General features: G+C 50.5%; 1 protein-coding gene across 2 annotated transcripts in view; it reads left to right on the forward strand.

Annotated features, from left to right (window-relative positions):
- The window catches only part of PRDM15 (PR/SET domain 15), a 71536-nt gene that overhangs the window by 38633 nt on the left and 5591 nt on the right, over positions 1–27312 (forward strand). For both annotated transcript variants that reach the window (XM_053564762.1, XM_053564763.1), the window contains 10 exons: positions 735–829; positions 3547–3678; positions 4647–4781; positions 5306–5469; positions 6268–6347; positions 6629–6748; positions 18138–18269; positions 20724–20807; positions 21120–21295; positions 26427–26507. In XM_053564762.1, the coding sequence (XP_053420737.1) occupies positions 735–829; positions 3547–3678; positions 4647–4781; positions 5306–5469; positions 6268–6347; positions 6629–6748; positions 18138–18269; positions 20724–20807; positions 21120–21295; positions 26427–26507 (1199 nt within the window). The remainder of the gene's footprint in view (positions 1–734; positions 830–3546; positions 3679–4646; positions 4782–5305; positions 5470–6267; positions 6348–6628; positions 6749–18137; positions 18270–20723; positions 20808–21119; positions 21296–26426; positions 26508–27312) is intronic.

Raw genomic sequence — 27312 nt, forward strand, 5'->3', positions numbered from 1 at the left:
CCCATAATCAGCTGTCTCCTGTGGGAGTGAACTCGGGTTGTGAATATTGCACCGTGTCTCCTCTTCACGATGGGGCTCGTGCTGCACCCTGCTCAGACTCCTGTGTCCCCCACACCCCTGTGCTACTGCAGCCTTTCAGGGAATGTCTGTTGTCCCAAGTCCGGCTTGCGGGGCGTTTCTAAGTCTGGCTCCGCGTTTGTGCCCACAGCGTGGGTCTGCTCCCAAGAGGCGCTTCTGACTTTTGTTCCAAGATTACCTGCTGTATGTGAACTTTCAAAAGTCTGTTTTACTCCCAATTTTGAACAGTATGCCCCCAAATCATAAACGATTTTATCAGTTGACTTATCACACTTATCCTGATTGGACTGGTTTAATTTATGGGAGATGAGTATCAGCATCTTTTCATTAAAACCATTGGCCCCCTAGCAGGCATCTAGAAGTCATGACTTGGCCTTCAGGCTGAAAGGACACGCCTTCCTCAGCCAGAGCTCGTGCAGCTCAAGGCCCTTCCCTTTCCAAGTGTTCCAGATGCATAGCCTGTGTGGCAGAGTCCTGTGTGCACCTCTGGTCCCTTCCCTCCTGGGAGCCCTTTTAGGAGCAGCAGCTCCTGCTATTGTCCTCACTGTCCCTCCACTCTGGGCAGCCCCGTCCTCCAGTCCAGCTGAATGAGCGTCTGATGGTCCTTGGTGCTCTGCGTGTGTTCATGCTTTTGCTGGTGGGGTTGGGCATTTCAGGAGTGCGGCGAGTGAAGAGAGAGGACTTGGAGGCTGGTGGGGAGAACCTGGTCCGCTACAAGAAGGAACCTTCCGGATGTCCGGTGTGTGGCAAGGTAACTCGCTGTCGGTGCCGGGGGCAGAGAGGGAAGGCACTCTCTGAGTGGTCTGAGACTCAGAGCTGTCCCCGTAGACCAGGGGTCCTCAAACTTTTTAAACAGGGGGGCAGTTCACTGTCCCTCAGACCATTGGAGGCCGGACTATAGTTTAAAAAACAAACTATGAAAAATTCCTATGCACACTGCACGTACCTTATTTTGAACAAATACAATCACACTGCCTCCTGCGGCCCGCGGGCCGCAGTTTGAGGATGCCTGCGCGTAGACTGTCGTGGGAATGAACTGCAGTGCCCTCCCGTTCTGCAGTGTCATTGTGATCTCTTTGGCACTTCAGGTGAGTTTCCAGTGAGTGAACTGAGCAGTACTATTTCCTTGACAGCCTCTTTTCCCCTTTGCTGTAATTTTCCACCTAAGCCACTACATGGCTCATACTCTGCTGTGCAGTGTCTTGGAGACGTCCTCATGGGAAGGCTCTGGAACAGCTCCCAGGGAAGGGGGGTGGGTGTCCTAGCGGCTTTACTTTGCCTGTCAGCACTGGTACCTCCCGCCCTGCAGCTGGGGAGTGTTTCCTGAGTCAGCGTGACTGTCCTCTGGTGCCAGGTGCTCCTGCAGTCCCTGTGGTAGGTACAGCAGATGCCCGGTGCATGTCTGGAGCCCCCCAGGGGCCGTCCTGCTGTTGGTTCAGGATTCAGACTCTGTGCTTGGCAGAGATGCTGGATCCTAAATGCCCAATGAACTTGCTGCCCATCCCAGGAGACCCCCAGAGCCCGTGTCTGGTGTGGACATCTTGGTGCTCAGAGCCCCCATCACCATCACAGCCACATCAGGATGGTCTCATTCTCTGCAATTAGCACCTTGAGCTTCCCCTGACGTACTGTCACTCAGCTGTCACGGTTGGAGTGTTGGTCAGATGTCCGCTGTGTCCTAGGAGGACAAGAACTCGTGTCCCTCTTGTTGTGGAGAAAAGCTTCTGAGAGAGACTCCTAAGCAGGCCCTGAGCCCCAGCTGGTCTGGCATATTGCTGTGGTGGCTGTGGGAGCCCCCAGGAGGAGGGACAGTGCTGACTCTGTTGCAGCCAAGCACAGTTCACAGGAGCCACCTGGCGTGGTGTCAACATGCCCACGTGCCTCAGCAGCCGGGGAGCGCAGGCCCGGAGGACTGCCGGCTGTGATGGCCCAGCTGCCCTGTTCGCTGGCGCGGTGTCAACATGCCCACATGCCTCAGCAGCCAGGGAGCGCAGGCCCCATGAGGACGGCCGGCTGTGATGGTCAGCCGCCCTGTCTGCCTGCACGGTGTCAACATGCCCACGTGCCTCAGCAGCCGGGGAGCGCAGACCCCATGAGGATGGCCAGCTGTGACGGTCAGCCGCTCTGTCTGCCAGCGCGGTGTCAACATGCCCACATGCCTCAGCAGCTGGGGAGCGCAGGCCCGTGAGGACGGCCAGCTGTGACAGTCAGCTGCCCTGTCTGTCAGCATGTGGCAGCGCTGCCAGAGCTTCTGACCTTTTTGAGTGACAACAGAAATATGTGTTTTTATATGAAATTTTCTGACTTTTTCCAAACCACAGAGCAAGCCAAAGCAAACGAGTCAGCAGGGTAGTGTGGTCCTAACTCCAGGCTGTGGGCTTGGGGGCAGGTGTGTGAGCTAAGATGGCCAGGCCTGGCCATACGCAGGGCAGAGGGTGGATGAAGCCTGTCTCTGGTCCTCGGGGAGGTGCTACCCTCAGACATCTCCACACTGCTAGGAGAACAGGTGGGGAAACCCCCAGCTCTATGCCTGGCTCTCAGATACCCTATTCTGCATGGTGATGGTTGAATTCTCAGCCAGATTCGGCAGGTAATGAAATAGTGTGTTATGTTTTGGTAGCTGAATTCTTCACTCTTTCCAACCATCTCATCTTCAGTTCAGGCTTCCCTGATGAAGGAGGTAGCTGCCCCCTACTTAGCGCCCTTGAGAATCCCCTGCACCTCTTGGAAAGGGGTGTCCCATGGGAACATTATCTTCCTGTTTCTTCCGAATCTCTCCTTCCCTTTTATTCACCTCTGTGTTCTCTTCCTGAGAACGTGCGTGTCAGGCGAGCTTTGGGAAACCTGCACTCCAGGCTGCCGGGTCGCCGGGAACCCCATAGATGTCTGTGGGGAGGTGGGGGCCTGGGACTCGGTCTGCTCTTGCTGTTGAGTGCAGGGACCACATCTATCTTGTAGGCCATAGCAAGACCTGTCCTGGTGGTGGCCACAGAGGTGACCCTTACACAAGTGTTGGGCAAAAGGGGGAATCTGTGGCCCCCTATAGGCAGGAAATACCAGGAAGTTGGAGGCCTTAATGAGAATGTTCTGATTCTGTGCAGGAGACACCGGGCCCAAGTGGAAGATGTCACTGTCTTTAATCTCAGAAAGTCTCAGGTGTTTCTGTGATTTACTGGCTTCTTTGCATACTCTGTCCTAGTAAAATGTTTAACTGACCTAAAAAAGCTAAGTGAGCTACCACTTACAGTGGAGAGTAGAAAGTGGTTCATTCCATAGCGTAACTAAGCACCTGTGTAAGTGTCTCACAAATAGTCCTTGTGCTACATTGAGGATTGTATTTCCCACACCCTGAGGAGTTGGAACTTAAGAGTTTGGCGAGAAAATGTGTTGCGTCTGTGTGCGTATCGTGGCTCAGTCAGGGACCCAACGGTGACAGGCTCCCTCACCCTGTGGCTTCCCCGCCCTCAGGTGTTCTCCTGCAGGAGCAACATGAACAAGCACCTGCTGACACACGGCGACAAGAAGTACACCTGTGAGATCTGTGGGCGCAGGTTCTTCCGCGTGGACGTGCTCAGGGACCACATCCACGTCCACTTCAAGGTGCTGGTCACAGTCCACCTTCCCAGCACAGGGCGTGGCGGGTTCCTGGCCAGCGTCTGTCCGACTCGGGCTGCTGCAGCAGTGCCTTGGGTGGGGGCCTTAGAAACAGGGCATTTGTGTCTCACAGTTCCGGGGTTGGAAGTCCAAGATGAATGCCGCTTCCTGTTCATAGGCAGCGCCTTCTTGCTGGGTCCTCATGTCGGGGAGGGAGTGAGGGGTCCCTCTGGGGTCCCTTTTATGAGGGTGCAGATCCCACTCACAAGAGCTCCACCCTAAGGAAGGCCTAATCACCTCCCAGAGGCTCCCACTCCTAACACCATTACCTCGGGGGTAGGTTTCAGCATACAAACTTCAGGGGGACGCAGACATTCAGACCCCAGCAGCACCCTGAAAATAAGTGACAGCTTGGCCATATTCAGTGTCTTCAGAGTGAGCTCCCTGGTGACACAGGTTTCACCTCCTGTGGCCTGGCTGGAAGAGAATTCCTGTACTCTGGGTGCACCCAAGGGAAGCCCCAGGAGCCGGGGTAGTGGCATTTTCATCCCTCCTGCCTCAGAGAAGAGCAGGCAGCTGAATGAGGCTCAGGGAGCATGTGGACAAGGGGCGTGGTGGAGAGCAGGAGAAGGGCTGCCTGCGAGGAGCTGAGGAGGTGACGGTGGTGCCAAGGGGGAGTCCAGACCTGAGACATTGCCCAGACACCCACTTCCCAGTCAGTGCCAAGGCACTGTCACGGATGGGGTCTTGCTGGGCATGAAAGTGGATGGCAAGTGCAGCATGGGGTGGCTCCAGGGTTGGGGTGGTGGGCCTGGGAACAGAGGCCACACCCGTCCCATAGGGGATGAGCTGATTAGGGCTTCCCATGTGCCAGGAGCTTTCTTCTCCATCTTGGAGCATTATTAACACCCTCGTGGTATAAATAACAAGGCTGCTGCCACATGGTCAGAAATCGGGAACCACCCCTGTTCCAGGACATCGCACTGATGGATGACCACCAGAGGGAAGAGTTCATTGGTAAGATCGGGATCTCCTCAGAGGAGAATGATGACAACTCTGATGCGAGTGCAGACGCGGAGCCTCATAAGTACAGCTGCAAAAGGTGCCAGGTGTGTGTCTGCCTGCCCTCAAATGCTGGGACCTCTGGGAAGGGTGCACAAAGGCGCGGGGCTGTGGGACCCACACAGCACCTTTGTGCGATCTGAAGAGGACCCCTCCAGGTACGAGCCTGGGTGGCCGAGCGCAGGCTCGGTGTCTGGGAAGGCCATCCTTGTCATCTCAGGGCTAAATCCATGTGGGTCTCACAGGCCTCCGGGCCCCATCCCATAAGAACCTGCCTTTTGGCCTTGTACGTGTGCACACATGCAGTGCACAGGCCGGGATGGCGTCAGTGCCCTGGAGGGTCAGCTGAGCTGTCTGTAGCCCAGGTTCCTCTCCCCCTCCCTGTCCTGCCCTCATGAGGCCCCTGTGTAGGGAACAGGCTTGCAGGTAGGGAGCTACTTTGTTCAGAGGAGACTGTCCCCTACAGGAGGCTTCCCACTCCCCGCTAGAGCCCCCCGAGTCCTTTTCTCCCAGCACATTTAGGGCCTCAGTGTGACTAAGAGGCCCGTGACCAGCTGTCCCTGTGGCGCAGCTGACCTTTGGCCGGGGGAAGGAGTACCTGAAGCACATCATGGAGGTGCACAAGGAGAAGGGCCATGGCTGTAGCATCTGCAACCGGCGTTTCGCGCTCAAGGCCACCTACCATGCCCACATGGTCATCCACCGCGAGAACCTGCCGGACCCCAATGTGCAAAAGTGAGCCGGGCCCTATGCAGGAGGGAGGGCATGTGCTTCCCTGCGAGGACACTGCGCCGTCTGCAGACCCAGTCTGTGCCCTGGGCCTGGGTTGGGCTGCAGGAGGCTCTAGTGCTATTGTCCTGAGCCTCCTGTGTCCCCGCTCTCAGTTCTTATGCCTGGACTCACAGCACCAGGGGCCGGTGACAGGAAGCTGGTAGTTTCTCTCCTGCCCACAGACAACCAGAAGCCCTTTCTTCTCCCAGTAATGGAGCCTCATTAATGCCGGGCCACACCTGCTGTCCAGCCTGTAGTGAGCGTACAGCCATCTGCAGTCTGGATTGGATCCAGGGCTGCCTGGGCAGTATGGAAGGGGTGGCTTAAACAGCAGGCATTTATCTTCTCGAAGTTTAGAGGCCAGAATCCCCTAATCCTGGTGTGAGCAGGCTCCTTGGAGGCCTCTGCTTGGCTTGCAGGTCGTGGCTTCTCCTCATGTCCTCAATGAGTCCCTCTGCGTTGGCTGTGTCCCCATCTTCCCTTCTTACAAGGACCCCAGTCTGACTGGGTTAGGGCCCAGCTGCAGACCTCATTCAAATTCATAACTCTGCAAAGACCCCATCTCCAAGCACAGCCCCGTCCTGCAGTGCTGTGGGTTAGGCCTTGTTAAGGTGATTGGGGCAGGTCACAATTCAGCCCATAACAGGCTAAGACATGTGCTGCTCGTGTTGTCCCCACGGAGCCTTCCCTTCCGCCATGCCTAGGTAGAGATGCTTGGGGAGAGCCCTGGCTGCTGCAGCGCTGAACCTAGTCTGGTTGCAGGTACATCCACCCCTGCGAGATCTGTGGGCGGATCTTCAACAGCATTGGGAACCTGGAGCGCCACAAACTCATCCACACAGGTAGGTGGCGGGTGGGCAGGGTCTGCACACTCTAGCATGTGCCACCTGCTGCTGTCCCGCCTGCCCTGCCCCTCGGAGCCCCCCACCTTCTCACACCAGAGGCCTGGAGTTCCAAAGTGGCTGCTGGGGAGGTGCACAAGAAGGGCCACGGCTGCAGCATCCGCAACCCACCTCATTCCTGCTTCCCCCATGGCCCAGGCCTGCCCCAGCCCCCAGATGCAGCCTCTGTGCAGCCTCCACGGGCAGGGAGCTTGGGGCCTGAGGTGCTGGTGTTGTTTCAGGGGTGAAGAGCCACGCGTGCGAGCAGTGTGGGAAGTCCTTCGCCAGGAAGGACATGCTCAAGGAACACATGCGTGTACACGACAACATCCGGGAGTACCTGTGTGCTGAGTGTGGGAAAGGTGGGTGACGCCGCATGCCGGCTGAGCTGGGGAAAGGTGGGTGACGCCGCATGCCGGCTGAGCTGGGGAAAGGTGGGTGACGCCGCATGCCGGCTGAGCTGGGGAAGGTGGGTGACGCTGCATGCCGGCTGAGCTGGGGAAAGGTGGGTGACACCGCACGCCGGCTGAGCTGGGGAAGGTGGGTGACGCTGCATGCCGGCTGAGCTGGGGAAAGGTGGGTGCACCACTGGGAGCCTCAACCAGGCCCTGGCTGCTCGGGGGTTGGAGGTGCCACCTCAAGGTGCAACAGGAGATGGTGGAGGCACATCCAAGAGCAGAAGGCACCACCATGGTGTCCCAGGAGCCCACTGACTTCGGTAAATCACTTAAAAGCAAGGAAGGACAGCTGTCAGTATCTATATCAGCAATCCAAAAGAGAGATGTGTCATCCAGAAGGCAGAGGATGTGGTGAATTTAACAGCACAAACAAATAATTTTAAAAGTAGGAAAACAGCGTGCTTTGTATAAATGGCTGAAGTGCAAAGTGATTCTGAGGATCGCTGTAGGGTCCAGCAGCTTTCACTCGTCAGCAGTGAGCTACTCTACTTGGCTGGAGTCAGCAGCGCCGGAAGATCAATTCAGCACAGACAAGTAATAACATGAAGTTAGTTGATAAGCAGTTAATAAGGCCACAGCAGGTGGATTTCGTGAGCTTAGGAGTTTGAGATTAGCCTGAGCAAGAGTGAGACCCTATCTCTAAAAAATAAATAAGCTATTAATTAAATAGATCAGTAAGAAAATGTAAAAAACAGTTCCACTACATGTTAAAATTTCTACCCACTCTGGTTTTGAAAAAAGCAGCAGCTTCCTAGATGGGGGCAGCTGGGCTGGCTGAGGCTGTTTCAGGCAACCTGGCACTGTCACAGCGGCCACAGAACCTTCCTGCTCAGACAAGAGACACGTCAGCTTTGTCTGCTTTGCCTTTAGGATTTTTAAAATCCTATTATATTCCATAAATGATTTTGTTTTCTCTTTTATTAAGGGTTTTTAAAACTTAAACAGAAAACTATGAAGAAAAAGGCAAATGTACCTTAACCCCTCACCAGGTAGTGACGTTGCTGGTCAGAGCATAAAAAACGACAGCAGGGGGATGGCAGGGCGGGACACACCCTGTTCCCTCACCCTGACCTCCAGGCCCTCTGCCAGGGGTCAGCGTGGGCTCCCTGCTTCCAGAGGGACCTTATGTGAGAACAGGACTCTGTTTGTTTTGTTGAAAAGCAAGACAGGCCCCTAAACAAAACCAGTTTTTGTACAATGCAAATGGATCTGCAAGGGGAAGTTCAGGTCTTCTCCCCTCGGACCCAGGCCCCCCACAGCCCCACTGAGGTTGTTTCTCTGCATACTGTGTCTGTGTGTCCCAGCGGGGGACAGGCTGGCTCACTCTGCCTCTTTAGCGCTCCTTTGCCATGAGCTGCCAGCCACTCTTAAGTACAGTTTTTTAAAAAGTGAAGTGGGAGCCTACTAATATTGACTGTGACTTCAAAGGTGCTTTGGCACCTGAGACCTGAAGGAGACCTACCCGGAGTAAGCTGGCACAGCGGCCCGTGTCCAGTCAGTTGAGTGGGCTGGGGCCTGAGACCCAGCATCCCGGCTCCGACGAGGCCCTGGGTCAGGGCCAGAAACACGGCGACAAGGGCCCCAACACCTCACGAGAGGCTCCCGTCCAGAAGGAGAGTTAAAGGAAAGAAATTTAGCAAGTAACCTGGTGGATTAGAGCTGCACCAAGAGAGAAGGTTGAAGAATGCACATTAACCCCGCTGAGGTGAGCTGCGACCCCAAGGATACAAACAAAAGGTACAAAATCTATCACCAAGCAGATGGGAGTCCCCTCCCCCATGAGAACGGCTCGGAGTGCCCCACAAACAAACGAGCAGAGTTCAAAGGTCCTCCCACTACACTCCACGGGAGAGACCCTCTAAAAACTGGACCTACCTCCCCTACTAGGGTGCCACAGCATTCTCCTGCTAGGCATAAAACTGTATAAAACTGTATATATTCTCTACCTGCAATTCTGAGCTCCCTGCACTCCCCTCGACTCTCACTCTGAGGTCTGGAGGCCTGTCCCCCAGGAGTCCAGATTCTTGGGTGATTTCTCGAAGTGTGTGGACAGGGCATAGACTGCAGCTGGTCAGTGCTGATTCTGCAGCACAGGAGTGAGGAGATGACGGTCGGCTGAGAGGGAACCACACCAAGTGGCAGTGCCCAGAGGCACAGAGCAGCAGCCATTTTTGGCAATAGGGCTCACTCCTGGATATTCCGAGGCCACAGCCTGTCTCCCTGGGCAACCAGAGGAGGCCGGGCATCTGCTCAGGTGGCAACCACCACAGAACAGATCTGGAACGGAAACGCAGGCCCCGTGAGTAAAGGGTTTGCCTGAGGTCGCACCGAATTGGGTGGAGCGTGGGGACTAGAAAATGCACGTGCACATCCGGGAAATTCCCAGGGCGAGGTTAACCCAGAGGACCGCTTTACTGAGCCTAAGACGCACCCGGCCCTCAGGGGATCGTCAGCCTATAGACAAGGGAAGGCAGAGGGCTAGAACTGACAGCTAACCGAATACAACCCTGCAGGAGCAAAGACAGGGCCTGAGGTGCAGGCTCTGGGAACTCAAAACAGCTTCTCTTCTGCAGGGGAATTTAGCAGAGACAGAAATAAATTTCCGCAAAGTTGTTCTGTTCTGTTCTGTCAGTAACATCAATCAGGGGTGGGGCTGGAACTGAGTGAATACCCCCCAGCCTCCATCAAGCACCTGAGGTTGTCAGGCCTCACCTCCCTCTGCTGGATAGAGACAGAGAGCAGCGGCCTAGCTGAGCAGATATAGATTTCCTTGTGATTCAGGCAGGTGCAAACCCCTGGAGTATCTGTTCAGTAGAGGCAACTGGGTCACAGCCCTGTGGGGCTATCAGTGACTGGATGTGACAGAGGTGCAAGGTGGGGAAGGAGGCATCAACCTTCCCAGACTAACCTATTTGCTGCGTGGGTCCTCCAGACTTCACGGGGCACCAGAGCAACTCATATCTGAGTTGTCACCAGAATTCTGCGATCCAGTTGCCAGAGACCTTTTAAACAATCCCACCTGAGACAGGTGCTGACTGAGACAATTGATTTGGACCTTTTGAACTGAGCCAATCACCCGAGGACTATTCAAGTAGTGCCCTGGGTATGTGGTTGTAGGAAGGTTTGATTTTCCTTTTACAATTGTTGCCTGTGGGGAGCAGGGTGACTTAATTGCTGGTATTTCTCCACAGCTGAGACTTCAACGCAGAGTAACTGTTTCACTAGGGATGAACACAGACCAGTGAAAACAAGACAGACCACTTAGCCCCACCGCACCAAACAGGTCCCCAGTTTCTCAGGCCATAGCACTGTACAGGTCCTCGACAAAGCTCCAGGGGAAAAAAATCAAACAGTGTAAAATAATCATGGAGCAGAATCAGAAGAAAAACTCTGGTAACATGAATAACCAGAATAGATCAACCGCCCCCCAAGGAAAGATATGACAGATGTAACTGAAGATCCCATTCATAAACAGCTGGCTGAGATTTCAGAAATTGAACTCAGAATTTGGATTGCAAACAAGATAAATAGAATGGAGGAAAATTTGGAATTAGAAATTCAAGGAGCAATTCAAAAGTTGGAATTAGAAATTCGAGGAGAAGTTCAAAAGTTGTCTCAAGAGTTTAACGAATTTAAAGACAAAACCACCAAAGATTTTGACGCACTGAAGCAAGAATTTGCAGCCCTCAAAGATCTGAAAATTACAGTAGAATCCCTCAGTAATAGAGTGGAGCAAGCAGAAGAAAGGATTTCTGACATTGAAGACAAAGCCTTTGAACGCCCCCAAACTCTCAAAGAGGAAGAGAAATGCAGAGCAAAAATGGATCATTCTCTCAGAGAGCTCTGTGATAATTCGAAGAAGGCTAATATCCGCCTCACTGGAATCCCTGAAAGTGATGAAGTGGCCTCGCAAGGCACAGAGGCCCTTCTCCATGAAATTATGAAAGAGAATTTTCCAGACATGCCAAGAGATTCTGAAATTCAGATAGCAGACAGTTTCAGAACCCCACCACGACTCAATCCAAATAAGACATCCCCCAGGCATATCATAATTAACTTCACTAAAGTTAATATGAAGGAGAAAATTCTGAAAGCAGCCAGACATAAGAAATCCATTACCTACAAAGGGAAGAATATTAGAATGACTGAAGATCTCTCTGCTGAAACTTTTCAAGCCTGAAGAGGGTGGTCATCGACTTTTAATCTCCTAAAGCAAAATAACTTTCAACCCCGGATCCTGTATCCAGCTAAACTGAGTTTCATTTATGATGGAGAAATTAAATACTTTAATGATATTCACATGTTGAAGAAATTTGCCATAACCAAACCAGCTCTTCAGGATATTCTCAGACCTATCATCCATAATGACCAGCCCAATCCTCTACCACAAAAGTAAATTTACTCAGAAACTTTTGATCAAACTCCAACTTCCACAGTGGCGAAAGGATTAAAATTGTCCCCTGGACTTTCAAATAACTCGATACCCAAAATTTTACCAGACTTATGAATATTCTCCATAAATGTGAACGACTTAAATTGTCCTCTAAAGAGGCACAGGTTAGCTGACTGGAAACAAAAGCTCGGGCCAAATATTTGCTGCATACAAGAGTCTCATCTTACCTTAAAAGACAAATATAGATTCAGGGTGAAAGGATGGTCGTCCAGATTTCAGGCAAATGGTAATCAGAAAAAAGCAGGTGTTGCAATTCTATTTGCAGACACAATAGGCTTTAAACCAACAAAAGTAAGGAAGGATAAGAATGGTCACTACATATTTGTTAAGGGTAATACTCAATATGATAAGATTTCAATTATTAATATTTATGCACCCAACCAGAATGCACCTCAATTTGTAAGAGAAACTCTAACAGACATGAGCAACTTGATTTCTTCCAGCTCCATAATAGTTGGAGATTTCAACACTCCTTTGGCAGTGTTGGATAGATCCTCCAATAAGAAGCTGAGCAAAGAAATTTTAGATTTAAACCTAACCATCCAACATTTGGATTTAGCAGACATCTACAGAACATTTCATCCCAACAAAACTAATACACATCTCATCAGCCCACAGAACATACTCCAGAATCGATCACATCTTACGTCACAAGTCTAACCTCAGTAATTTAAAGAAATAGAAATTATTCCTTGCATCTTCTCGGACCACCATGGAATAAAAGTTGAACTCAGTAACAACAGGAATCTGCATACTCATACAAAAACATGGGAGTTAAATAACCTTATGCTGAATGATAGCTGGGTCATAGATGAGATTAAGAAGGAAATTGCCAAATTTTTGGAACAAAACTACAATGAAGACACGAATTATTAGAACTCTGGGATACCGCAAAGGCAGTTCTAAGAGGGAAATTTATAGTACTGCAAGCCTTCCTCAAGAGAACGGAAAGAGAGGAAGTTAACAACTTAATGGGACATCTCACGCAACTGGAAAAGGAAGAACATTCCAACCCCAAACCCAGTAGAAGAAAAGAAATAACCAAAATTAGAGCAGAATTAAATGAAATTGAAAACAAAAGAATTATACAACAGATCAATAAATCAAAAAGTTGGTTTTCTGAAAAGGTCAATAAAATAGACAAACCTTTGGCTAACCTAACCAGGAAAAAAAGAGTAAAATCTCTAATCTCATCCATCAGAAACAACAAAGGTGAAATAACAGCAGACCCCTCAGAAATTAAAAAAATCCTTAATGAACATTACAAGAAACTTTATTCTCAGGAATATGAAAATCTGAATGAAATTGACCAATACTTGAAAGCACATCACCTTCCAAGACTTAGCCAGAATCTAGTGGAAATGTTGAACAGGCCAATATCAAGTTCTGAAATATCATCAACCATGCAAAATCTCCCTAAAATGAAAAGCCCGGGACCAGATGGCTTCACGTCAGAATTCTACCAAACCTTTAAAGAGGAACTAGTACCTATATTACTCAACCAAAATGTAGAAAAAGAAGGAAGAATACCCAACACGTTCTATGAAGCAAACATCACCCCGATCCCCAAACCAGGAAAAGACCCAACAAGATAAGAAAATTATAGACCAATATGACTAATGAATATAGATGCAAAAATATTCAGCAAGATCCTAACAAACAGAATCCAGCAACACATCAAATAAATTATACATCATGACCAAGTCGGTTTTATCCCAGGGTCTCAAGGTTGGTTCAATATATGTAAATCTGTAAGTATAATTCCGCACATAAACAAATTAAAAAACAAAGACCATATGATTCTCTTAATTGATGCAGAAAAGGCTTTTGATAATATCCAGCATCCCTTCATGATCAGAACACTTAAGAAAATTGGTATAGAAGGGACATTTCTTAAACTGATAGAGGCCATCTACAGCAAACCCACAGCCAATATCGTATTGAATGGAGTTAAATTGAAATCATTTCCACTCAGATCAGGAATCAGACAAGGCTGCCCATTGTCTCCACTGCTCTTTAACATTGTAATGGAAGTTTTAGCCATCGCAATTAGGGAAGAAAAGGCGATCAAGGGTATCCATACTGGGTCAGAAGAGATCAAACTTTTACTCTTCGCAGATGATATGATTGTATATCTGGACAACACCAGGGATTCTACTACAAAACTCTTAGAAGTAATAAAGGAATACAGCAGCGTCTCAGGTTACAAAATCAACATTCATAAATCGGTAGTCTTTATATATACCAACAATAGTCAAGCTGAAAAAACAGTTAAGGACTCTATCCCATTCACAGTAGTACCAAAGAAGATGAAATATTTAGGAGTTCATTTAACAAAGGACGTGAAAGATCTCTATAAAGAGAACTATGAAACTCTAAGAAAAGAAATAGCTGAAAATGTTAACAAATGAAAAAACATACCATGCTCATGGCTGGGAAGAATCAACATTGTTAAAATGTCCATACTACCCAAAGCAATATACAATTTTAATGCAATCCCTATTTTTTTTTGCAGTTTTGGCCAGGACTGGGTTTGAACCCACCACCTCCAGCATATGGGGCACATTTCTACACTACTCCTTTGAGCCACAGGCGCCACCCAATGCAATCCCTATTAAAGCTCCACTGTCATACTTTAAAGATCTTGAAAAAATAATACTTCGTTTTATATGGAATCAGAAAAAACCTCGAATAGCCAAGACAGTACTCAGCAATGAAAACAAAGCAGGAGGAATCACGCTACCGGACCTCAGACTGTACTATAAATCGATAGTGATCAAAACAGCATGGTACTGGCACAAATCAGAGAGGTAGATGTCTGGCATAGAATAGAGAACCAAGAGATGAACCCAGCTACTTACCGTTATTTGATCTTTGCCAAGCCAATTAAAAACATTCAGTGGGGAAAAGATTCCCTATTTAACAAATGGTGCTGGGTGAACTGGGCTGGCCACCTGTAGAAGACTGAAGCTGGACCCACACCTTTCACCATTAACTAAGATAGACTCTCACTGGATTAAAGATTTAAAGTTAAGACATGAAACTATAAAAATACTAGAAGAGAGAGCAGGGAAAACCCTTGAAGAAATTGTTTTGGGCGAGTATTTTATGAGGAGGCCCCCCCGTGCAATTGAAGCAGCTTCAAAAATACACTACTGGGACCTGATCAAACTAAAAAGCTTCTGCCCAGCCAAGAACACAGTAAATAAGGCAAGCAAACAGCCCTCAGAATGGGAGAAGATATTTGCAGGTTATTTCTCTGACAAAGGTTTAATAACCAGGATACACAGAGAACTCAGACATATAAGCAGGAAAAGAAGAAGTGATCCCATCGCAGGCTGGGCAAGGGACTTGAAGAGAAACTTCTCTGAAGAAGACAGGTGCGCGGCCTACAGATATATGAAAAAAATACTCGTCATCTTCAATCATTAGAGAAATACAAATCAAAACTACTTTGAGATATCATCTAACTCCAGTAAGATTAGCCCATATCACAAAATCCCAAGACCAGAGATGTTGGCGTGGATGTGGAGAAAAGGGAACACTTCTACACTGCTGGTGGGAATGCAAATTAATACATTCCTTTTGGAAAGATGTTTGGAGAACACTCAGAGATCTAAAAATAGATCTGCCATTCAATCCCATAATTCCTCTACTAGGTATTTACCCAGAAGACCAAAAATCACATTATGACAAAGATATTTGTACCAGTATATTTATTGCAGCCCAATTCATAATTGCTAAGTCATGGAAAAAGCCCAAGTGCCCATTGATCCACGAATGGATTAATAAATTGTGGTATATGTACACCATGGAATATTATGCAGCCTTAAAGAAAGATGGAGACTTCACCTCTTTCATGTTTACGTGGATGGAGTTGGAACATATTCTTCTTAGTAAAGTATCTCAAGAATGGAAGAAAAAGTATCCAATGTACTCAGCCCTACTATGAAACTAAATTTATGGCTTTCACATGAAAGCTAAAAGCCAGTTACAACCTAAGAATAGGGGGAAGGGGGAGAGGGAGAGGGGGGAGGTGAGTAGAGGGAGGGAGATTGGTGGGATTACACCTGCGGTGCATCTTACAAGGGTACATGTGAAACTTAGTAAATGTAGAATATAAATGTCTTAACACAATAACTAAGAAAATGCCAGGAAGGCTATGTTAACCAGTGTGATGAAAATATGTCAAATAGTATATAAAACCAGTATATGGCGCCCCATGATCGCATTCATGTACACAGCTATGATTTAATAATAAGAAAGAAAAAAAAAGTGAAGTGGGAACAGGATGTGGTGGCTCACACCTATAATCCCCGCATTCTGGGAAGCTGAGGCAGGAAGATTGTCTGAGCCTAGGAGTTCAAGACCAGGCTGGGCAACATAGTGAAACCCCATCTGTATGAAATAAAAATTAAAAAAGCATAGCTATGCATGATGGCAGCACTGTAGTCCCAGCTACTCAGGAGGCTGAGAGAGGAGGATCAGTTGAGCCTAGGAGTTCCAGGCTATGGTGAGCTATTATGGCACTACTATACTCTAGCCTGGGTAACAGACTGAGACCCCCGTCTTTACAAAAAATTTTGTTCTGAAATTAGGTGTGGTGACACATGCCTGTAATTCTAACAATTTGAGAGGTCAAGGCAGAAGGATAGCCTAATTCCAGGAGTTCAAGACCAGCCTGGGCAACATAGTGAGACCCAATCTCCACAAAAAAATAATAAAGTTAGCTGCATGGTGGGGAACATGTGTAGTCTCAGCCAGTCAGAAGGCTGAGGTGGGAGGATCACTTGAGCTCAAGTGTCTGACACTGCAGTAAGCTGTGATTGTGCCACTGTACTCAGCCTGGGCAACAGAGGAAGACCCTGTTTCAAAAAACTTAAAATTAAAAATGACACAAACATTGACTGTGATAGGGGTGCTCATGTGGAGGTGAACTTTGTTGTCTCTTTCTGTCTGTCTGTCCCACTTGCCTGTGGCCGTGTGTGAGCGTTATGACTCAGAAGGTGTGCAGTGCAGGCCCCTGTGGCTGCAGGGCCGCCTGGTGGGTGGATCTGCTTCCTTTAGGTCCGACTCACCTGCTGGACTCTGACCTTGGGGAAGCCATGCTGCCAGGTAGAGCCAAGACCCCACTGTGGCCACCATAGCCTGGGGTCGCTCCTCATACTGCAGAAGGAGGCGGCAGACACGCCCTCAGAGTCCTAAGTGGTGTGAGTGGGTACCATGGGGTGGGCAGTCGGGCGCGGTCTCCCAAAGTTAGATGGAGCTAGACGTTTATTCTCTTTCTGTGCAGTGAATAGGTCCATTTGCAGCGTGAAGATAGCGTGTCTGTGACAGAACAATGTAAAACACAGACAGGTGACTGGCCTGCACTGTGGCACCTTGGCCTCAGGACCTCCACACCAGGCGGCTCTTCCCTGAAGTACCTCTTGGCTCCTCCCTCACTTGTTCCGGGTCCTTTTTTTGGGATGCCTTACCAGTGGGGAGCCCCTGATTCTCTGATGAATTGGTGCCTGGCCTCACCCTCCCCTTCTCTGTAACCTCCCCCCCTCTATCCTGCCAGCTCCTGCTTCATCCTGTGTCCCTGCCCTTCTCAGGTGACACCATGCTGCTGTATTGCTCAGGCTGGTCTTAAACTCCTGGCCTCAAGCTATCCTCCTGCCTTAGCCTCCCGAAGTGCTGAGATTTCAGGTGTGAGCCACTGTGCCCAGCTTGTCCCTCTCCGTCCCCCACTTCAGAGTGAGAGCCTTGTGAAATCAGAGACTCGGTTTGGCTCAGCGCACCAGCCCTTGTAGGGCACAGTAGGAGCTCAGTGTTTGCTGACTGAACAGTGAACGCCGCGAACAGAATTTAACTGTTGAAACCAATGTGCTTGAGGGGTTTCCAAGGCCAGGACTGATGTCATGAGGATGACGTCACTCAGTGGCACTGACAGGTAGAGAGAGGAGGTTCTGAGGAGTGTGACATACCTGGGAGGTGCAGCCAGAGAGGGCCCAGAGCCCACTTAGTGTGTGCTGAAGGTCACATTGCTGGACCACCAACCTCAGATGCCACCTGTTGTTTTTGTCACCATGAATGTGTATGACATTTTTTAATCAAAAAGATTAGAAACATTGTGAGATACAGTGACTCTTTATAGTTGACCAGAGGCCAGCACTGGCCCTCTGTCCCAGTGTCATCTGTGTCAGGGGCCCTGCTCCCCCACTGGCTCTGACAGGGCAGTTTTCTCGGAGCCAGGCAAAGCTGCCCAGCCCTGGGTTTTAGAGTCCTGGCAGGAGCTGGTTGAAAGTCACCTCTCACTATGGCTGAGACAGAGGGGTGTTGGAAGGGAGCCGTTGCCCTAACAGGGTTGTTTTCAGGCTGGATAATTTTCCTTCTCTAAATGTTGAGGGCAGGAAGAGCAGACGCTGCCCGCTTCCCGGGGTAGGCCGAGCTACAGGTTCATCCCTGGGTGGGTGAGTTAGTCGCCTGTCCACTGCCCTCAGGATAAGTTCATTTGCAGTCAGCAGAGCTGCACAGCGTCACACACTAGCCGCCGTCCCTGCTGTCTGACGCACACCCTGTGTGGGGGTCGCCCTTCCTCCCTTGGCCTGCATGAGGGGGGCTTTGCTCAGTTCCGTACCTGAAGACGAGCTTCTTTAATTAAACCGAAAGTAAATTGAAAGTCACTCCTCAGGGTGTGTCCTCACGGCATCAGCGTTGTGTCAGGAGGCTCAGAGCAGCCTTATTCACATTAGTGCACGTCCTGTGTTGTCACCGTGGTGCCGCCTGGGTGGAGGAGGGGGCGCCTCTGGGACATCCCGGGGGCGGGGCCGCGCTCTGACCACCACTGTCCTCCAGGCATGAAGACCAAGCACGCGCTGCGCCACCACATGAAGCTGCACAAGGGCATCAAGGAGTACGAGTGCGAGGAGTGCCACCGCAAGTTCGCGCAGAAGGTCAACATGCTCAAGCACTACAAGCGGCACACGGGTGAGCTCCTGGGAGCCGCCTGGCCTTCTGGGGGCGGGGCGCGTGGGGGCAGCCACCCGAGACGCTGCCTCGCCACGACTCCAGCCAGCGCCAGGTGTTCTGAGGGGGCCCAGAGCTGGGCAGGTGGCTGCATGTCTCAGAAGCTCCCACACGGGCGCCCTGTCCCCAGGACAGCTGTGCACAAAGGAGCTCAGTGTGTGTCAGGCGTCCGGCAGAACCATCAGGCACCATCAGCTCTTAGCTGTCCCCCTAGCTCCCCTTGTCCAGTCAGCCATCTTCCCTGCAGGAATCTGTGCATAAGAAACGGCACTCGGGGCCATTTGCATGTCTGGTGTGGGCTCTGCCAGTCCCCAAACTGCACGGCGAGTCCTGTGCATCTGCCTCCCTGCTCCGCAGAGTGGCTCAGGCTGTCATGTGGTCTGCTGTGATCACCCTGGAGTACAGGCGCCTGTGGCCCTGGGCTTTTACAGAGGGACACTGCCCCCATCTGTGCTGGGGCAGCTCTGTCTGTTGCTCACTTTTCCTGTTCTGGGATGCCCTCTTGATGCCCAGAACTGGGCTGTGTGCTCTCTCTGGGTTCTCAGAATACCCCATGCTCTTCCACCGCCCGCCAGCCTTCTGGGCTGTGGTGGCCTCTGTCCTTTTGTCCCAGGGTGAGCTCAGGGCCCTGTGCACATGAGGTGCTCAGTGAACTCTCACAGGACTGAGCTCAGGGGGCTTTTAAGTTCCTGACCACAGTTCCACTTTGGTGGGGAGCCTTTGTCTAAAGGCATACTTAGGGGCTGCCTCCTGTCAATTTGGAGAGGGGAATGGACTCAGTCCTCAGGACCACCTGAAGGCAGACAGATGATTGCCCCAACCTGACTGCCCCCCGAGGGCTGAGGGGAGCAAGCGCTCACAGGCCACACCCTCAGCCTTCCCTAGAGTCCCTGCTGGACCACAGTCATCACGGGTGCCCTTGCACAGGCCCCTCTCCTCTGGGGAAGCACAGTCCCGTGCTGCAGGGCGGGTGCAGGACAGGTAGCACCTGCTGCCTGAGGGCCATGGATGCTGTCACAGACGCCACCTCCTCTCCCTGGGGTGTGGGGTGGAGGGAAGCACCCATGTCATGCAGGCTCCATAGACCCGGAAGGGTTCTCCTCTGCCGTGTCCACTGAAGTGAGGCGTGGCCTCCATTTCTCTGCACTCCCATCCTCCCTCCAGGACGTGTCCCCCTGGTAGCCATGCCCTGAGGCAGGGCCCACACCTTACTGGCCCCCCTGGCATCTCAGTGTCTTTTGGGATCTGTAATCTTCCCCCTAAAGGAGGCCTCTAACCCTCTTGGATCTGTGTCCCTGAATCCCCTGAAAGGCTTTGTGAAAAGACCAATTTTGGGTTTTGTCCCCAGATACTCTCAATCAGCATCACCTAGGATCTGCCAGGCCTTTACATCAGTCTCTCCAGAGTTCCACAGACTGCCCTGGGTCTCAGCCTCTTTGCCCCATGAAGGAACAGATGTTAGCGGATTATCTTTTCCCCTTCCCCACTAAGTACGATGCTCTTGGACCCCGATTATACCTGTGCAGGCCGCCACCTCAGGTCTCCTGATACAGGGCACGGCAGGTGCTAGGAGCACTGGCCCCTTCTCCTTTGTAATTTAGGACCAGTTATTTTGTCTGTTTACTTGGTGGAAATTTTTCAAGCCATACACTTATGATTTGTGTTTTTCTGTATATCAGTTTGATATTGACCAAAAGTCTCCTTAAAACAAACAAGCCACAAGACAGTGACACTTTGCGACTCACACTGGACTTGGACAGGGACCTGAGAGGGACCCACACCACCCCCACCCTGTACTGGGGCTTCAGTCCCCTCCCTGGGAAGGGACATTTCAGAATCCTGTGCATGGTGGCCATGGAGGAGGGTCTGGCCCCTCTGGTGTCCATCTGTAAAGTGTCTGCCTCCATGGGCCAGGACTGGCTAAGCAGGTACCATTGAGTCAGTCAGAGCCTCTCTGATGTGAATTAGTAACTTTTTTTAAAACCATGTTAATTTTGTGCAATGATAGCAATTCTGTTGTCTCTTGTGCTTATTTTGTATCTCTACTCTCCTTGTGTTTGCCCTTGATTTCCGTTATTATTTTATCCCTCCTGTATAAATCACATGTGATGCCGATAGCTGTCTGCACTAAGAGAAGTGTAGGCAAATGAGACGTTAAGGAAATGCTGGTCCCACTCTGCATGGGTTCTCAGGTAACTCTCCCACGTCTGGTGAGTTTTCTGATATGGAACGTCACCACGCAGGGGTGAGTTTCCCAGGCCACACTTTCTGGCTGAGAGTGGTCTGAACCTTCATTGCCTGCTGCCTTCCAGCAACTGACCTTCCCCGTTACTCACAGGATCAGAAATCCTCCCATGTGGACTTAAATCAAAACACCCATCCAACACGTGGGATTGAACGTAACTTTTTCTGCAGGGATTAAAGATTTCATGTGCGAGTTGTGTGGAAAGACCTTTAGTGAGAGGAACACGATGGAGACACACAAGCTCATTCACACAGGTGAGTGGGCACCGTCTGGCGGGGCATCTGGGCGCGTGCGGGTTGGGTTTCGTGAGCTTTTCTAGAACGGTAGGTGCTGTTTCTGCTTAATGGTGGCCCCCGGCCCTCTGAAAGCCTAGCACAGCTTTAAGCATCCATTTCGAATTGTCAAACGCTGGCAGATGCAGACGGGGCTCTGTGGGGTCAGGGCTGCTCACCCGGCTGTGCCTCTGCCTGCCCTGGCAGGTGACCCCTGCAGGACATAGCGGGACACTGCTGGGGGCCCCGTTGGTGACCTGCTCCTGTTTTTCCCTCCCACCCGCACATGAGAAGTGGGCAAGCAGTGGCCGTGCTCTGTGTGTGACAAGAAATACGTCACTGAGTACATGCTGCAGAAGCACGTTCAGCTCACGCACGACAAGGTGGAGGCCCAGAGCTGCCAGCTTTGCGGGACCAAGGTCTCCACCAGGGCCTCCATGAGCAGACACATGCGGCGCAAGCACCCCGAGGTGAGTCCCACGCTGCCTCCCCACCCCATTTCTGAGCCATGTGGTGGCTGGGCCACCCCACCGTGCCGGCTCGCACACCCGCTCCCTCTGCAGCCCCTGCGAGCTCTGCCTGCCGTGGGAAATGCCAAGTGAACGCAGAGGAAAGAAGACCCTCAGTGCATTTCTTGCTGAGGTTATGAATCACTTTCTGGGATTACAGAGATGGAAGCAAAGTCTGCTACACACTCCCAAAGTAGCCAATATGCAAAACAGGGTCCTCCAGGTGGTGCGGGGAGCCAGTGGGAGGACCGCACTGAGGGCCGGGAGGCAGTGGTCACTCAGAAACTAGGGGAGGCTTGAGAGCTCATCCAGCAAGGAGGCCCCGGGTGCTCAGTCATTAGAAGGGCTTGCAGAAGAAGCAAACTAATAAAACCAGAAGAACGCAGGGGAACAGATGACTGGAAGGGGACTTTCTTAGCATAAAAGCAGCAGAAGTTGTGAACAAAATACTGATAGATTTGACCATGTGTACTTTTCTATAGGTCAAAAAAAGCTAAGGGAAAACAAAAATGTGTGTAGGCTGTTATTGTCTTTATCAGTTATAAACTGTTATTACAAAAGGTGCTAACTGGTCAGTGAGAAACACAGGAGGACCCCAGGGTGCGGCCAGGTACTGTGCCCATAGTCCCAGCTGCTGGAGAGACTGAGGTGGGAAGACTGCTTGAGCCCAGGAGTTCAGGCCCAGCCTGGGCAATATAGTAAGACCCTGTCTCAGAAAAAAATAGAGCCAAGTGTGTACGTGGAGTCAGTTCATGATAGAGGAGACACATAGTTTAAAAACGTGGAAAAAGGCGTTCAGCTTCACTGTGAGTTCCAGCAACATAAATGTTACCAGCAGAGGACACTGTCCTTTGCCCGTTGAATTAGCAGATTTTTAGACTGACGATGACCATGCTGGTTTTCGAAGGCAGTGTGACAGTATTTCTTGAGTGTCTTGCAAATGATTATTCCAACCCCTTGATGTTCTGCCATAGGACTGTGATTAAATTAATGGTAGTTTAGCATGTGTTTTATACACACATGCTTACAGAGGATTCTGAACAAAATTGTGAAAAGCTTTTTATATTAATATAAATGAAAAAATAGCACGGGTATATACCATGTCACTGTAAGCTGCGTATGTCACACTCCCCGCATGTACGTGTAATACTGACACAAGTGAGTTGCTGTTGAAGTTATAGGTCATTTCTTCCCTTCACATTTTCTCCGTTTTCTAAGATTCCTTGTGATGAACATAAATTACTTTTGTAATTATAAAAACACTCTGTGCTTTAGGTGTCAATCCAGTGGCTCCTGACTTAGGGGGTGGGGAGTGTACCCTTTTGTTCGGGACACTGTGGCTGTCACTCTCCTCCGCAGCCTGTTCAGGCCTGTGGGGGCAGTGCAGGGACTTGAATGAGTCCCCAGGCTGGGCTGGCTGAGGGCCCATGCTGGTGTGATCTGACCTAGTCCCCATTTGGGAGGAAGCTTGTATTCCCCTAACTGAGCTCCACTCAGTGGTCAGCTAGTGTTTGCACCTGGAAGAATAAAGTCTGGGGAGCAGGGGCCTGCAGGACCCAGCAGGCTCCCCAGTGTAGGCAGAAGCCTGCAAGCCTACCCAGTGACCCGTGAGCAAGGCTGGAGTTGGAGCATCTCTGCAGAGGCTTGTGGAGGTAATGTGTTAAGGAGTGTACAGATCCACTTTGCACGCTGGGGTCTGATGATGGCCGCTGCTGGGTGGAGAGAGGACTTGCTGACAAAGTGCCTTTCACAGACATTTTTATCTGAACGGGTCCCTGGTGACCACTTCCTCATGGAGCACCATAGCAAGTTCACCTCCTAGTGCTCTGCCCCTTAAACCGGGCAGCACACTACCCATTCCCCGCTCCTCTCCTGCCCGTGCCAGACAGAATCAGGTGCACGGCAAGAAGGAAGCCTGGCAGGCTCAGGGGAAAGTGCCGTGGAGCCTATTCTGTCTGTCTTGAGCCGTTTGTTTCTCCAGCCTTCTGGCCTGATCTCTTTGGGTCATTCCTTTTGATTGTTCACCCTTGTTTTATTCTATTATAGATATATTGATGAAGCCACTGCTTACCAGTGATGAGTGATCCAGCCGGGGTTCATCCCGGCCCTGCTGGACTTCACAGGCTGGGTGAGAGACAAAAGGACAAATAGGAAGTAGATAAAAAGGCCACGTCAGTACAAACTGGAGTAGATTGCGTGGTTGAGATGACCCCAGGCAGTGCAGAGAGGGGATGGAAGGGCCCCGAGGGGCTGTGCTCTGGGCGTATGGTGCTGCGGCCGAGGTCAGCTATCTGATAGTGTGGGAAGTCAGTGGTCCTCACCAGCACTTTACCATTGATGCTGTCACAGATTTGAGGAGGAAGGCATTTGTCAGAGGCAGGCTAACATGTCAAACATAGACTATTCTTAGAAATTTAGGATTGATACTATTTTATGACTTAATGTTAGGGTCTTTCTCCATACCTTGAATGAATGTTGCATTAAAAAAAGTTAAAACACAAGAAACACTTTTCACTTTTGGTCTTACCTCCTGAGAAAAGTGATGCCAATAAGTGCTTCTACAGTGGTCCTTTTGTGGAATCAGCTTTCAGACTGACAAGGACACTGGTGATGGTGGTGGTAATGGTCCTGGTGGTGATGAATGTGATGATAGTGATGGTAGCAATGATGGTGATGATGGTAGTGGCGGTGATGGTGATAATCCTGGTGGTGATGAATGTGGTGGTAGTGGCAGTGATGATTGTGGTGATGATGGCGGTGGTGGTGGTGATGATAGTAGTGATGCTGCTGGTGGTGGTGGTGGTGGGGTGGTGATCATGGTGGTGGCAGTGATGGTGATGATGTGGTGGTGATAGTAGTAGTGATGATGGTGGTGGTGATGGTGATAGCAGTCATGGTGATGGTGATGATGGTGATGGTGGTAATAGTAGTGATGATGATGGTGGTGGTTGTGATAGTAGTGATGTGGCAGTGATGGTGATGGTGGTGATGGTGGTGATGGTGATTATGGTAGGGGTGATGATGGTGGTGGTGATAGTAGTGATGGTGGTGGTGGTGGCAGTGATGGTGGTGGTGATGATGATGGGTAGTGATGATGGTGGTGATGGTGGTGATGATAGTAGTGATGCTGGTGATGGTGGTGGTGGTGATAATCCTGGTGGGGATGAATGTGATGGTAGTGATGGTGGCAGTGACGGTGGTGATGATGGTGGTGGCGGTGATGGTGGCGATAGTAGTGATGATGGTGGTGGTGGTAGTGATGGTGATGGTGGTGGTGATAGTAGTGATGATGTGGCGGTGGTGGTGGTGATGGTGATTATGGTAGGGGTGAGGATGGTGGTGGTGATAGTAGTGATGATGGTGATGGTGGTGGTGATGGTGATGGTGGTGGTGATAGTAGTAATGATGTGGTAGTGATGGTGGTGATAGCAGTCATGGTGGTGGTGATGGTGGTAATAGTAGTGATGATGGTGGTGGTGGTAGTGATGGTGATGGTGGTGGTGATAGTAGTGATGATGTGGCAGTGATGGCGGTGCTGGTGGTGGTGATGGTGATTATGGTAGGGGTGATGATGGTGGTGGTGATAGTAGTGATGATGGTGATGGTGGTGGTGGTGGTGATGGTGATGGTGGTGGTGATAGTAGTGATGATGTGGTAGTGATGGTGATGATGTGGTGGTGGTGGTGGTGGTGATGATAGTAGTGATGATGGTGGTGGTGGTAGTAGTGATGATGTGGTGGTGGTGGTGGTGATGTTAGTAGTGATGATGGTGGTGGTGGTAGTAGTGATGATGTGGTAGTGATGGTGGTGATGATGGTGGTGGCAGTGATGGTGGTGGTGACGGTAGTGATGGTGGTGGTGGCAGTGATGGTGGTGGTGACAAGTAGTGATGATGGTGACGGGGAGTGATGGTGGTGATGAAGTAAGTAATAGTGATGGTGGTGCCACTGTGGCTGTTTCTGCTCAGGTCCTTTGTGGTCATCACAGTATAGATCTGTGCTTGTTGTCAATGAAGAAAGTTACACTTAGGTGTTCAGAGCCACCATCACTGTTTATATTAACTTAAAGCAGACATAGGCCATTCCTTGTGTGCTGTCCTTTCAAAGAAGGGCCCAGGTCCAAAGATGCAGTTCCCTATTGTTTTTCTTAAATAAGTCATACCACAGTGTGTAGCCTATACTATTATTTCACATTTCTCTTTTCTTTAGTTGAGCAACAATTTGATACGGCTGCAGAGCTGTCTGGGTGGAGAGCTCTTGCAGACAGACTTTGCAGCGTCCCTGGTCTCGTGGAGTCTGTCCACAGCAGTTCCCTTTTGTGGCAGCTCCCTTGCCCGTGCCTCCCCCTTCTTGCTCCTCTGTCTGTGCTGTGGTCTGTTGTCTTACGTGTGACATAATTAAGTGGTAACAGTCACAAGGACAACACTGTGAGCAGGGCTGTGGGCGATGGATACTGCTCACTCTCGGCCAGGACGCACTGAGCTGGTGGGAGGGCCGTGCGCACATGCAGGCGTGAGTCAGATGTGAGTGTCGTGCCCTGGGGCACTGGTCAGCGCAGTGGTGGGAGGAGGGTGGGGCTGGGCACCACTGGCTGGCTCCACACTGACAAGTGAAGGTGCTGCGCATGTGTTCAACTACAGGGTAAGATGTTTAGTGCGCAGTGTCTCAGGCCGGGAATTCTCCAGAGGCAGGCTTACTACCTTGTATCCTCCCGCCCTCTGCTCTTCCTTGGAAATAACAGAATAGTTGCTGTGGTCTCACGTGCCATGCGCAGAAAAGGGAAGAAACAGTCCCCACCCTTGGGGAGGGTATGAGACGGTACAAGGGCGGTGCAAGAGGGCACCACCCACGAGAGCACCGCAGGGTCTTGAATTAAGGGGCGAAAGGCCAGGAGGTGTAAGCCTGGACGGGAGTCTGGAGCCAGCATTTCTCAGTTGGTTCGGAGCAGAGGAGAGTGGGAAGCACGGGACGGCCATCCCGGGAGCAGGCGTCGCTGATGCATCTGTGTGGCGTCTGGGCTCCCACCTGTGTCAGAGGATGGCCATCGCGGGCACGGCACCCATCCCCAGCTCACTGACCCGTGCTTCTCATAGGTGCTTGCGGTGAGGATTGACGACCTGGACCACCTCCCAGAGACCACCACCATCGATGCCTCCTCCATTGGCATTGTCCAGGTGAGCAGCACAGGGCACAGGTGCGGGAAGCTTCTAGATAAGCAGGTGACTGCAGAGCGAGGCCCAGCGGGCTTGGCCGGGCCGTGTGGGAGCAGCCCTTGAATAAGCCCTGAGGTCTGTGGCTTGTGTTTCATGGTCACGTTTTGTTTTCTGGTTTTGGTTAATCTTTCTCCCACAACCTTTTAGAAGCTCTCCTAGTATGTGTAAAGTTGTTATAAAGTTTCTGTAACTTCAGTTTTTTGAATACTGGTGTATCCCACTTTGGAGAATAGATGGTTTCTAGAAACGATTAGCATAATTTTTTTATGCAAAATAAGTTTAAACATTGATTTATTAGATCAACTTTTTAAAGGAATTTTTAGTTAATATTTTCATAAAAATTTTTTTATTGCAAAGAAAAGTCATGTTCTCAGTTATTCAGGACTGCACTTGAACTGCTGTGTTTGGAAATAGAGTTTTTTGGGGTTCTTTTTGAGACAGAGCCTCACTATGTTGTCCTCGGTAGATTGCCCCATGACATCACAGCTCACAGCGACCTCTAACTCTTGGGCTTAAGCAATTCTCTTGCTTCAGCCTCCCAAGTAGCTGGGATTATAGGCACCTGCCACAATGCCCGGCTACTTTTTGGTAGTAGTTGGCCTGAGCTGGATTTGAACCTGCCAGCTCCAGTGTATGTAGCTGGTGTCCTAGTGCCCAACCTGGAAGTGGAGCTTTTGAGTGCAGTGTTTATTGAGGTGGTTGTGTCATGCTCAGAAAGCGTGGGGAGGTCCAGCCCCAGAAACCCAGGAGCCATTTCTGCCCTGGA

The sequence above is a fragment of the Nycticebus coucang genome, chromosome 16 (genome assembly GCF_027406575.1).
Source record: "Nycticebus coucang isolate mNycCou1 chromosome 16, mNycCou1.pri, whole genome shotgun sequence".
In the NCBI taxonomy this organism is placed as follows: domain Eukaryota; kingdom Metazoa; phylum Chordata; class Mammalia; order Primates; family Lorisidae; genus Nycticebus; species Nycticebus coucang.